Source organism: Musa acuminata, chromosome BXJ1-11 (genome assembly GCF_036884655.1).
Source record: "Musa acuminata AAA Group cultivar baxijiao chromosome BXJ1-11, Cavendish_Baxijiao_AAA, whole genome shotgun sequence".
Classification (NCBI taxonomy): Eukaryota; Viridiplantae; Streptophyta; class Magnoliopsida; order Zingiberales; family Musaceae; genus Musa; species Musa acuminata.
The window spans coordinates 12,400,978-12,414,309 of NC_088337.1; the positions used below are offsets into that span (position 1 = coordinate 12,400,978).

At 45.5% G+C, this 13,332-nt stretch overlaps 1 protein-coding gene across 1 annotated transcript; it reads right to left on the reverse strand.

The window, feature by feature from the left end:
* Positions 1-170: 170 nt before the first annotated feature.
* On the reverse strand, positions 171-2,310 carry LOC103972791 (putative pentatricopeptide repeat-containing protein At3g28640). Its single transcript, XM_009387154.3, has one exon. The coding sequence runs from the start codon at positions 2,250-2,252 to the stop codon at positions 708-710; it is 1,545 nt and encodes a 514-aa protein (XP_009385429.2). The 5' UTR covers positions 2,253-2,310; the 3' UTR covers positions 171-707.
* Between the last annotated feature and the right edge of the window lie 11,022 nt (positions 2,311-13,332).

Consider the following 13,332-nt stretch of genomic DNA (forward strand, 5'->3'; position numbering starts at 1 on the left):
AGCGAGACAACAAGCAAAGATAATTGAAATTGATGATTACGACTGACAGTAATTTTATTGAGACTTACCGTTTTATTGTTATTGTATGACTGACAGTTACTTCATTTCTCAAGCTGTTCTGAGGATCTGCAGCAAATGACTGCTATAAATCGAAAGCATATGATCCGTAATGGAAACTTGAAAACAAATTCTCAGTAATTGAAACTATAATGTGCTACAGAGATGTCTGAGCAAAATGTTCATCCTCAGAGAAGGCATTTCGAAGAGGAAGGAACTCCCTGAGACACTCTCAGTCCACAAAAATCAATTGTCTCAAACTTAAAATTCCAAGAAATTTCTAATATAAGAATTCCATAACATTCTCTTGCTCAAAAATATCCTCAAAAAAATCAGTATTTTCTCTGTTGCCATAACTGAGAATCTCAGCGTGACTCTGTTTTCTGATCTGTATACTTCAGTTGACTTCTGACCTCCAGTAGATCAATGCTTCACAAAGAGAGACTACATACAGTGCAGGATTCGTCCTCATCGACAAACAATTGGTTCTGTCCACGAGCTGATGCTCATGAACTCGGTTTAAGTGATGAGCCAACATGACATTCCAGGTCTCACAAAATCAGCAATTCCTCATTCCGCTGTATGATTCATCTTGTTTGGTGGGCTTCATGTCATCATCTTGTTCATATCTCTACGAGCAATCCTCCACCTCATAACTCATCCTCAGAGCAGGGGCGCATATGATCTGCCAACACCTCCAACATCAGGCATATCTCCAGCCGCTGAGGGTGCACTTGATCCCCTGCCACAAATGAGCTCACATTCCCATCCACCTCAATCGCGCTGCATGCAGGCGTCTTCTTGATCCCTCTGCTACCGATCAGCTTGCGAATCCTGCGTGCGTCCTCCTTCCTGTCAGCATTGAGATAGATGTTCGACAACTGGACATAAACACCTTCATCATCTCCGTCGCCAGCCGCAAAGCTCTGCAGCTCTGCAACAGCAACCTCGGCGAGTTCCGTGTTCCCATGTATCCTGCATCCTGTGAGCAACGAGCCCCACACTGATGCCAGAGGCCTCATCGGCATTTCACGTACGAGATGTAGTGCCTCGTCCAGCCGACCCGCTCTGCACAGCATATCGACAGCGCAGCTGTAGTGCTCGTGCTCGGGGATCACCGAGTGTCGAGCCTCCATTTCGGCCAGAAGCTGTAGGCCGTCCTCCACCAGGCCAGCATGAACGCAGGCAGCGAGCGCCCCAAGCAGTACAATCCCATCCGGGCGCAGGCCATCCTCCTCCTGCATCCGCCGCAAGCAAGCCATTGCCTCCTTGGAGAATCCATGCATGGCGTACGCGCCGATCATGGTGGCCCACATGTGGGTATTCCTCTCAGGCATCGCGTTGAACACGTCGACGGCATTCTTTATGCACCCACACTTCGCGTACATGCTCACGAGAGCCGACCCCAGGAAGGTGTCCCTTAGGAATGAGGGTCCCTTCCCCTCGACGAGCTTGTGAATTCGAACGCCCTGATTGAGAGCACCGGCGTGTGCACAAGCCGTGAGAGCGGTGGTGGCGGCGAACTCGTCCGGCTCGATGCGGGAGATCAGCAAATGGTCGAACAGTCGCACCGCCTCGGAGGGTAGACCGGCGCGGATGAACGCGTTCATGAGGACGTCGTAGTGGACGGCGTCTCGCACGGAAATTTCGTCGAATACTTTGGCGGCCTCGTCAGTGGCGTTGCAGTAGAGCCGCAATACGGCGGTCTGGACGTAGTGGTCGGCGGAAAAGAGGCCGTTCTTGACGACGAGGGCGTGGATCTGGGCGCCGGTGGCGAGGGAGCCAGAGGCACCGCAGGCGGCGAGGGCGAAGGGGAAGGAGTGGTGGTCAGCGGCGGCGGAGGCGGGCGGGGCGCGGAGGAGGAGGCGGAAGAAGGAGAGGGCCGCGGCGGGGTCGGGGCCGCGGGCATGGGCGCGGATGAGGGCGTTGTGCATGAAGGAGTTGGGAGGGGAGGGGGAGCGGTGGAAGAGGAGGGAGGCGTAGGCGAGGGCAGGGGGGCGGAGGGAGCAGGCGGCGAGAATGAGGCGGCTGAGGGCGAAGGGGTGGCGGTGGAGGCCGCCGGAGACGAAAAGGGCGTGGGCGGCGCGGAGGTGGCGCTCGGAGGAGCAGCGCCGGAGGAAGGCCATGCAGCGGTTCCATGCGCGCGGCGGGACGGGGACGGGGACGGGGCCGTGCGCCGGGGCCTCCGCCACCATGTGGGTTCGACTTGGGTCCGTTCCATCGAAATCGACGGGATCGGCCGGCTCATGTAGAAAGACATGAGAAGGGTGGAAATTAATGCAAATTGAATTAGTAGATTTGAGGATGCAAATAGTAGTATATTTACTTATGGGCAAATTCTAAAAAAAATATTAGTCTTGCCAAATTCTCATATAGCGCTCATTGGTTGTCATCCATCGTCACTTCTTCCCTTGCCAACCTCCGCAATGGGGCACCTCCTTCCTATCCTTCGCTCATTGCTCTTGCCTCTATCCTGTTATCGTCACCTTCGCCCCATTTCTCCCACCCACCTTGCCTGTCATCTTTGTCTCATCATTCTCGTCATTCTTATCATCACATTTGCAGGGGGCTATAGGCAAGGGGGCACAAGCACCCCCCTTGGTGTCTCCATCGTTTCTATCGTCGATCTCGATGGAGGAGGTTACGAGTGAGGACGATAAGTGTGAGGCGTGCAGGCGATGATGGTAGAGGAAGAGGGGAGGGAAGGTGAGGGCGATTGTACAAGGCGTAGTGTTATAAATGAAATTATAAATAAAATATTCGATGTAATATTTGTGTATATCTGTGTCTTTCGGTTTTGTTCATGCTTTCACAGTATGTAGGGGGTTTGTAGTAGACTTGACAGCCCTATTTTGGTTGGCTTTTATGATCGTTTCAAGCTTGTAAATGTATGTTGTATATAATTATTGCATAGAGATAAAACTACTCAGAAATAAGCCATCCAAGTAGTCATTTTAAGAGTTTTTTAACTCCACAGCATAGTGCAGAGTGTCAACTAGCATATCACCTAGGAGCTACATGGGTGGCACATGGTTGAATGGGCCTTTAGGGTAGTGTCTAAGGATGGTTCGCTATCATGTGAGCACTCGTAGAGACTTTTGATCATGACGAATCATCTTGGACCTTTTATCGCATAACCGTTCAGAGCTTGCAAAATTTATATTTATAATTTACATCAATTATCAAGTATTTTTGAAATGGCTGCTTGTGAGATCTTAAGTTAAATGCTTCATTTAACCCATTTTCTCTTTTACTAGTATTTAAAGGATCATAAGAGGTTTCAAGGAGGCTGACTTTTTACAAACAAACATGCAAAGGTGCTGCACAATTGAGATAAAACTAGCTAAGTCCATAATAAATGGTATCAAAGCGAGAAATGCATATTTAGAAACACATGATATACAAACGCGGGGAACCTAATACGGCTGTATTAAGATTAGTCAGCACATATGATCGTTTGAGGGAAATAGGTGTTGAGATATAGAGAAATTACTTCCTCAGAGGAGTAGGCACTCGAGATTGGTATTCAGAGTAATAGTTAACCCTTTGTACTAGATGCACCACGAGAACAAGCAAGCTAGGAAGAATACATAGCGCATAAAGGTTGGGATGGCTGAGTTCGAGTTATAACTTGATGTTGACAACCAAACTTGATTATACTCAAGGCAAGTGGGTTGCTTAGCAAAGGATAAGACCATGCAAAGAGGGATGGGCTGCTTGATGACTAAAAAAGTTATGCAAAGCTTATAGAAGTGAGGAGAACTACTAACTCGAAGAATTTGGAACTTATGCAAGGGCTTGTATGCGGACGATGACCTATCCATGGCTATCCCAAGTCGACCAAAACTCAACACCATAGAGCATTAAAATTTTCTCTTTAGCATGGGAAGGATATCTCTTAAGAGAATAAAGTTTATAATAAGTTTAGTATATTGCTAAGCCTTGAGGGGTACAATAAGGGATATATTAACGAAAAGTCATAATCTAACGAGTTATAGGGGCAGAATAGTACATAGTTTATTCAGTAAGGTGGAGTAATCCAAGAGGATGGTGGTCTTCGAAACTTCCAAATGGAAGGATGCAAAGAGAAAAGTTTCTCCAACGGGATAGATATCCAAGAAAATAAATCCCGCTTCTCAAGAGGGAGAATCATGTGCAACAGACTAAATGCTAGTTATAGATGCCCTATAAGCCAATCACGTGAGTGATGACACGTGTGTGACACATATTGCTTTTGTCTATTGTATTATATAATTTTTTTGTTCATATATATTATGATGTTCATGGATCTGTGCAATGGGAATCAGATTGTGATGAAATCACGATAATGAGACCAATTCTCATTTAAACACATACCCTAAATAATCATGGTCATAGGTTACTCGAGAGGGACATCGAGATAGCCGGACAAATTGGTGTACTGTATACTCATTCAAATGATGGAGGCAGCTGGTATACAGATTGGTGTACTATATACCGTCCATAGGGATACAGTGTATGTGCTCATTGAAAAATGAGTTCATTGATTGATCCGCTTACATAATGTTGGATGGTTGATGATATCTCATTGTCAGATAATGATTCCGTCGTCCTAGTAATGTATTTATTCTTTAGACTTGAGACACCAAGTGTTGTGGGAAACAACTTTTTAAGCCGTGGCCTCGAGGCCGATGCGGCTCGGTTCGGGGGTCCGGATGTCGGGGATCTCAAGCGACGTCCCTCGGGGTCTCCCGGCGGCCGAGCACGGTGGTTCGGGTCGGAAGGTCGGGTCGATAGGTCGGGTCGGGAGGAAGCTCCGCCGTAGCGCCGGGAAGAGGCGGCACCGGCTCCCGGCCCGACCTCTCCGACGATCAAGTTAGTGATGTGGAGAGGGTTTTGGAGGAAGAGATGCCTCCATACAAGTGTTGTGTGTGAGTTCGTCCTCCCCCCTGTTCGTTTAGAACTCTGGGGTATTTATAGATGAGTTTGATGTTACCTGATGTGGCTGCCTACAGGAGGCAGGCTGATAGCGTCTGACATGGGGTTGGCGTGGCATGAAGAACCAAGCCTGAGTTAGGTGTTAATGCGCCTCGACCAGTGTTCCGACTCGGTTAATCGAGTGCAGTTGCGCCGATCGAGGCATGAGGCGTCGGCTGACATCATGGTGTGTCACATCGCCATTTTTACCCTTATCACCAAGGATATCTTATATTAGTACTATACTCTTTGATACCGGATTTATAGGTTTCGAAGTTTCAGATCTAGTATAGTCAGTTATTGGGAGTAGTAGCCAACCTTACGAGGGCTATTGAGTGTCGATAGAGGAATATCTCATGTGTTCTTGCTCAAATAAATCTCTAGCCAAGGTCATTTGAATTGAGAGACAAAGAATTCTTCGGGGGAATTCGATTAGAGTAAGACTCGTGTAGAAACTAAATAGGCCTGACAACACCATGCTCGGTATATGGTCTATAAAGTATGAGATAGATGAGAATTATAGGTACATGGTAACTGATGACAGATAGGTCCAAATGATTGGATTCCCTTATATCGTCTAGGGACTATGGCGTAGCAGCCTAGTACGTCCGTAGTCGATGAGTCGAGTGAATTATTATGGAGACAATAATTCACTAAGTTAGAACGAGTTATGACAGGTATGACTCACGGCTAGGTCGATATTGGGCCTAGAGGGTCACACACATATGATAGGTGTTGCGATGAGTAGAGGCTCGGATATGAGTTCTCCGTTAGAGCCCCTATCTTATTGGATATCCAATAAGCCCCTAAATTATTGGATCATATGGATGAGATCTAATAAGAGCCAATCAGAGATTATTGGATAGAGATCTACTAATTTAAGAGACTTGGGTAGTTGGATGAAGATCCAGTACCCAATAGGGCTAGATCCATTATGGTTAAGTTGATAGGAAGCATCTATAAATAGGAGAGAACCAAAGGGCAATAAGCTAGACCTCTTAGCTACCACCTCATATTCTCCTCTCTCCCTCTCCTCCTTAGCCAACAGCCCCTATTTGGGGCGTGTGGATAGCAAGAAGGGTTGACCCCTTCTTAATTATGTGATGCATGTAAGGAGGAGATTTAAGCAGCGATTTGAGGAGCATCTTTACAGCCCCTACCGTGTGGATCACCGCTAGAGAGGAGAAAAATTGACCTCCTTCATCCTCTCCCAAAGATCTATAAGAATTCAGGGATATATAATCTCCCTAGGTAATACAATCTTCTTATATGCGTGGTTTTTTGGTTTCACCGGTTTTTACGCACCAATCTTCACAAGACGACAATAAACTATTTTTTATAGAAATTTAAGAATTTTATTTTCTATTCTTCTATTGCACATGGGATGTCATCTTGTTAGAACCCTTGCAGATTCTAAACTTGGGGTTGATCTCTTTAGGGGATCGGCCTCCTTGGAACTCTATAGGGGTTTCTCCCTCCACGTTGCTGCTCAAAGGCTGCAGAAAAGATTCATCTATTGCTTATTGAAAGAGAAGGAATACATGGCTATTTATAGGGCTTCTAAACCCTAACTCCTAATAGGACTCCTACTCAAGACTCCTATTCCCTTACAACTCCTAATTCTTCTCTAAGAAAAAACCTCCTAACAGAATGTCCCTCTCAATTAGGACTCTCCTAGCTAGAGTCCTAATAGAGTCCTAACAGAATATCCCTCTCAATTAGGACTCTCCTAGCTAGAGTCCTAACAGAATGTCCCTCTCAATTAGGACTCTCCTAGCTAGAGTCCTAACAGACCCGCCCTCTTCAAATCAGCCTTGTCCTCAAGGCTGAGATTCCATGAACTCAGGGAATCGGGTCTTCAGCTCCTTATATGGTTCCCATGTGGCGTCTTCAAGTGGTAGATTATTCCAATGCACTAGTACTTCAGTAGAGGGATGTCGGCGACGCATCATGATCCTGCGATCGAGGATGGCTTGTGGTTGGGCTTGAATAACTCCATCCTCCGTTGTGTTGGGCAGTTGGATCTGGGGTGACTCGTGTTCTCCCAACTTGGGCTTTAGGCATGATATGTGGAAGACAGGGTGAATTTTGGCATCCTCAGGTAATTTAAGTCTGTACGCCATGGCTCCAATACGCTCTGTGATCTGATAGGGCCCATAAAAACGTGGGGATAGCTTCATGGAGGCTCGAGTGTTGATAGAGAGTTGGTTGTATGGTTGTAGGCGAAGATAAACCCAATCTCCTACTGAAAATTCTCTCTCACTTCGTCGTGTGTCGACTTGCTGCTTCATTCTGGCTTGAGCGGTAGAGAGATTATCTTTTAACAGTTGTAAGAGTTTGTCCCTATCAATCAATTCTTGGTCAACCTGATCTACCTTGGCTGAGTCAATTACATACTTTGGAATCACAGGGGCTGGTCGACCATACAATGCTTCATAAGGGGCGCATTTTGTAGATGAATGATATGTAGTATTATACCACCATTCGGCCCAGGGAAGCCATTTCGCCCACTATTTTGGTCGGTCGCTAGCAAAACACCGGAGGTACGTCTCTAAGCACCTATTTACCACCTCTGTTTGGCCGTCAGTTTGTGGATGATACGCTGTGCTCATCTTGAGTTTGGTGTCTTGTAACTGAAATAACTCGGTCCAAAATTTACTGGTGAAGATCCTATCACGATCACTTACGATGGACCTTGACATCCCATGTAGTTTAACAATATTTTCTATGAAAATCTGGGCAATACTAGCAGCAGTGTAGGGATTTCTCACAGCATAAAAATGAGCATATTTCGTAAGTCGATCAACCACCACGAGAATTGTGCTTTTACCTTTGGAAGATGACAGCCCTTCAATGAAGTCCATGGAGATGTCAGTCCACACTGAGTCTGGTATGGGCAGTGGTTGTAGCTTCCCTGGATTTGCCACAGTTTCACCCTTGTGTCGTTGACATACATCACATTGTGCCACATATTCAGCAATAATTTTTTTCATCCCTCTCCAATAAAAATTTTGCTTCACTCTTTTGTAGGTTCTTAGGAATCCAGAGTGCCCTGCTGAAGGTATGGAGTGCATTTCATGCAAAATGATTGTGATGCAAGGGGAGTCCGGTATAAGCAAAATGTGACCTTTGTAGCGTAGATCCCTCGAATCCCAGGTGTAGTGGGTTATTGCACTTGGATCCTCCTCCAATTTTTTTATGATGTTGCTGATCTCTCGATCCTTCTTCCATTCTTCCCTAATATCCTCGAGGAGACCGGTGGTAGGAAGGGAGATGGCTGAAACCTTAGCTTGTTCAGGTAGCCGTGAGAGTGCATCTACAACAACGTTTTCTTTCCCCTTTTTATAAATAATTTCATAATCAAATTCAAGAAGTTTGGTTACCCATTTTTGCTGCTCAGGGGATGATATCTTTTGCTCCAAAAAGTACTTGAGGCTTTTATGGTCAGTTTTAATTTGAAATCGCCGGCCGATCAGGTAGGGTCTCCACCTCGTTACTGCGTGTACAATGGCAAGCATCTCCTTATCATATACTGACATGTTTTGATGGGAGGGAGATAATGCCTTGCTAGTGTATGCGAGTGGTCGACCATTTTGCATGAGGACGGCTCCAATTCCGACTCCAGATGTGTCGGCCTCAATGATGAAGGGTCTATTGAAATCTGGTAGCGCAAGCACCGGCGTCGTTGTCATGGCTGCTTTAAGTTTGTCGAAGGCAGTAGAGGCTTTGTCCGACCATTGGAAAGCATCTTTTTTCAGTAAAGAAGTGAGTGGTGCACTGATCTTCCCATAGTCCTTAACAAAGTTTCGGTAGTAGCCCGTTAGTCCAAGGAACCCTCGCAGTAATTTCACGTTTGTAGGTTTCGGCCAGCCTTGCATTGCCTCAATTTTTGTTGGGTCTACCGCCACTCCTTCTTCTGATATTATATGCCCAAGGTACTCTACTTTTTGCTGGAGAAAGCTGCACTTTGGTTGCTTTACAAAAAGAGTATTCTCCCGAAGGATCGTCAAAACAATCCGTAAATGCTGAAAGTGAGTCTCAAGAGAAGGGCTGTAAACGAGAATATCATCGAAAAATACCAGCACAAATTTACGAAGAAAGCTTCGAAAAATATCGTTCATGAGACTTTGAAAGGTTGAAGGAGCATTAGTGAGTCCAAAAGGCATTACCAAGAATTCATAATGGCCATTATGTGTGCGAAATGCAGTTTTTGGAATGTCATCGTCACATACCCGAATTTGGTGGTAACCGGATCGGAGGTCCAACTTCGTGAAGACTCGAGCTCCTTTTAATTCATCAAGAAGTTCATCCACCACTGGTATTGGGTACTTGTCCTTGACGGTGATGCCATTTAAAGCTCGGTAGTCGATGCACATCCGCCAAGTTCCGTCCTTCTTGCGTATAAGTAGCACTCGTGAGGAATAGGGGCTACAACTTGGCCGAATCACCCCTGTTTCAAGCATCTCCTTTACGATCTTTTCAATTTCATCTTTCTGGAGGTGAGGATATCGGTATGGTCGAGTGTTCGCTGGTGGCTTGCCCGGAAGGATTGGAATTCGATGGTCATGTTGCCGAGAAGGAGGAAGACCGCGCGGTTCAGCAAATATGTCGGCAAATTCAGTAAGCAATTGGGCAAGATTTTGATCTTCAATTTCTATTTTCTTCTCTTCTTGTTGTGGCTGGAGATGCATCAAAAAGTCACTATTTACCTTGTGCAAAACTTTCTCCATTCGTTGGGTCGAAACAGTGGTAACGTTGCTTCCGCGCTTCCCGCGTAGGATGATCTGTTTGCCCTTATAGTAGAATTTCATAATTAATTTAGAAAAGTTCCAAGAGACATCACCTAGTGTAGTCAGCCATTCTATACCAAGCACTGCCTCATAGTCATCGATTGGTAGGAGGAAGAAATCGGTGATAATTTCTTGGTCTTGCAGTAATAGTTTCACCTGCGGGCATCTTTGGTCGCACTTTAGGATTCTACCGTCGGCAACCTTTACATCGAACTTGCTGCAACCTTCAATATGCAGTGTCATCCGAGCAGCAACCTTACTATTTAGGAAGTTATTAGTGCTACCCGTGTCGATGAGAACAGTGATCGGCTGTTGTTTGAGAAGGCCTCCAACTTTCATCGTTTGCGGATTTGAGTAGCCAGCTAGTGCGTGTACTGTAATGTCGGTCGGCTGTGGCTCTTCTTCCATATCTTCTTCTTCATGTTCATGGCTCTCTTCTAGATGTTCAATGACCTCTTCTTCTACTAGTTCAATCATAAGAAGTCTACCTTTTTTACAGCGATGCTCGCGGCTCCACGGCTCGTCGCAATGCCAACATAACCCCTTCGCAGATCGCTCCCGAAGTTCTTCTCTTGTTAACCTTTTCGGTGCAGGGACTCGGTTGATAGTAGGGGGGGCTGAGGGCTTTAGTATTGTAGGTCGTGGAGTGATCCTAGTCCTCCGGGCTTCATGGTTCAATCGCTCCTCTTGTAGTCGTGCGAAAGAGATGGCTGCCATAAGCGTGTAAGGTTGTCGCGCCTTAACTTCTCCCCGGATCTTCGGCTTTAAGCCCTCAATAAAGGTCCCCAATAACTGTTTTTCAAACCAATCACGAGTTTGATTAGATAACCTTTCAAACCTGGTCTGGTACTCCTAAATGGTGGAGGTTTGTCGGATCTTTGCTAGTTGTCCGTCAATGTTCTCGTAATAAGTTGGTCCGAAGCGGATCAGTAGTCCTTCTTTGAATTGTCGCCATGAAAGGACTCCATAAGTGTGTTCAAACCAGTCAAACCATTGTATAGCATCCCCTTCAAGATGTATAGCTGCAATTTCCACCATGGATGCATCTGCAGTTTTATGGTATCGAAAATATCGCTCCGCGCGCGAGATCCAACCAATTGGGTCTCCTTCTTCCCATCTAGGGAAGTCCACTCTCATGCGCGAATAGTTGGGGTCGGTCATAGAGCCTCCCCTCTCTTGGAAGTCATCTCTTTGGGCATGATGTGATTGGTTAAAGCTCTCTCCTTGATGTGATTTCTTTGGGCTTGGTGGTCGGCCCAAACTGAATTCGGTAAAGAGAGTCTGAATCTTATCCTCCATTCGTGCCTCAAAGGCTTCAAATTTTGCATTGATTGCCTCCTCAGATGCTATAGTATATGACTCCAAATCTGTGATATTAAGATCTCTCTTTTGTTGACGAGTTAAAGGCATGTATAGGTTTGATAGAAATCCGTGAAAGTTTGCTGCAGAATTGTGTTGTCTTATAAGAGCAGAATTATCGTCGAAGAAACAGCGGTTTCTCGACGAAATCTCCACAAAAATTTGAGAGATTTGAGGAGGGAATTGACAGCAATATCTCAGTTTATATGACAGCAAGGATGTCCAATTTAATCAAGAAAATTTCGGCAGTAACAGCAAGAAAATTGGTGTAATTTGCGATAGCAGAATTCTCGTCAAAAAATTTCAGCAACTTACGATGAAAATTTGCAGCAATATAGGAACGAATTTTTTTTTTTTTGGATTTTCGGATAGGGATAACTAAATTGCAGCAGCAGTAAGGTAGGAAACCAGAACCTGTTGCAATTCACGGGATGATCCGCGGTGGTGGAGATGATGGCGGAAATTTGGCAACGATCTCTTAAGCAATTGTGGGAATTGCTTTGGGCGGTTGTGGAGGGTTGATGGATGGCAGTGGAAGGGTAGCGAGATGCCAAGAACGCTACTCTGATACCAGGTGTTAGAACCCTTGCAGATTCTAAACTTGGGGTTGATCTCTTTAGGGGATCGACCTCCTTGGAACTCTATAGGGGTTTCTCCCTCCAAGTTGCTGCTCAAAGGCTGCAGAAAAGATTCATCTATTGCTTATTGAAAGAGAAGGAATACATGGCTATTTATAGGGCTTCTAAACCCTAACTCATAATAGGACTCCTACTCAAGACTCCTATTCCCTTACAACTCCTAATTCTTCTCTAAGAAAAAACCTCCTAACAGAATATCCCTCTCAATTAGGACTCTCCTAGCTAGAGTCCTAACAGAGTCCTAACAGAATGTCCCTCTCAATTAGGACTCTCCTAGCTAGAGTCCTAACAGAATGTTCCTCTCAATTAGGACTCTCCTAGCTAGAGTCCTAACACATCCCTGTTAGGATCGAAATCGGCACTAAGAGGGGGGGGAGGGGGTGTGAATTAGTGCTTAAAGAAAATTTTCGTCGATTCAACAAAATCTCATTCGATGAAAACCAATCTCGAGTGCGCTTGGCTTAAAGTAGGTGCAAGGTAGAGTGAGCAACAAAATAAGTAAGCAATAAAGATAAATAGCAAAGATGAGAGCACACTGGATTTATAGTGGTTCGGTTGTCATGACTTACGTCCACTCCTGATTTCTCCTCCGTCGAGGCCACCGACGTTCACTAACGATCTTCCTTCGATGGGTGAAGACCAATTACCCTCTTACAACTCTTTCTCATTTTCACAGGTTTAGGATACAACCTTTACAAGCCTCACACCTCTCTTAGAATGATCATAAATCTTAAGAAGGAGGAGGACACTTAGTACTTTTTCAAGACTTTTATAACTCAAAATCTCAAGATTTTTATTCAGTTTTTGTGATTAGGCAAGCAAGAAAGATTGGGGTATTTATAGGCCCCAATGGCTTTAAAAATGAAGCCAAAAAGTGCCTCATCCCTGGTTTCCGGGGTATTGGCGGTACCACAACTTGATTATCACGAACGGTCATCGCGCACCCGCAACAACTTCGTTCAGCGAATCATTCGTCGCTTTTGCATGCTTGTACTGAGATATGGCAACATGTTTTGTCTTAGTTTTGTGTGTTTTTGCTTATAAAAATACATGTTCGAATAGGTTGCAGCGCTGTAGTGCGACCGCTCGCCGCGTCGGGCTGAAATGCCCAAAACAGTCCCGTTTTCGCTTGCCACGGCTTGTTTTCTGCAAGCCGCAGTTGCGCGCGAAACGTCAGCCATCTCAGCACCTTGGAACTCCCCGGGTGGCATAGGGATGGATGGGGCTTCGGTATATTATCGGGCATTGAAAAACTCTTCACAAGTTTGCAGTTAACTTGACGAGAACTTGCTTTCGCGCCCGACACCCGGTGAGTAGTTGTTTGTGGACTTGCAACTATTTGTTCTACCTTCTAAAGTCCTTGTTTTCCTCTTTTCTCTCTTTTCTCCTGTGCACACAAGGTGCTTGTTGAATTGCTTGTAAAGCTTCCCTCTTTCGAGACGTCAGGACTTGCCCGTCGCTCGTTTCCAATCTAATCAACTTTTTGTTTTACAGGTCCTTCGGGACTTGTACGAGGTTGCAACTAGGCTGAT

Excerpts from the sequence above, each read along its gene's own strand:
- LOC103972791 (XM_009387154.3), bottom strand. The coding sequence starts at position 2,252 with ATGGTGGCGGAGGCCCCGGCGCACGGCCCCGTCCCCGTCCCCGTCCCG.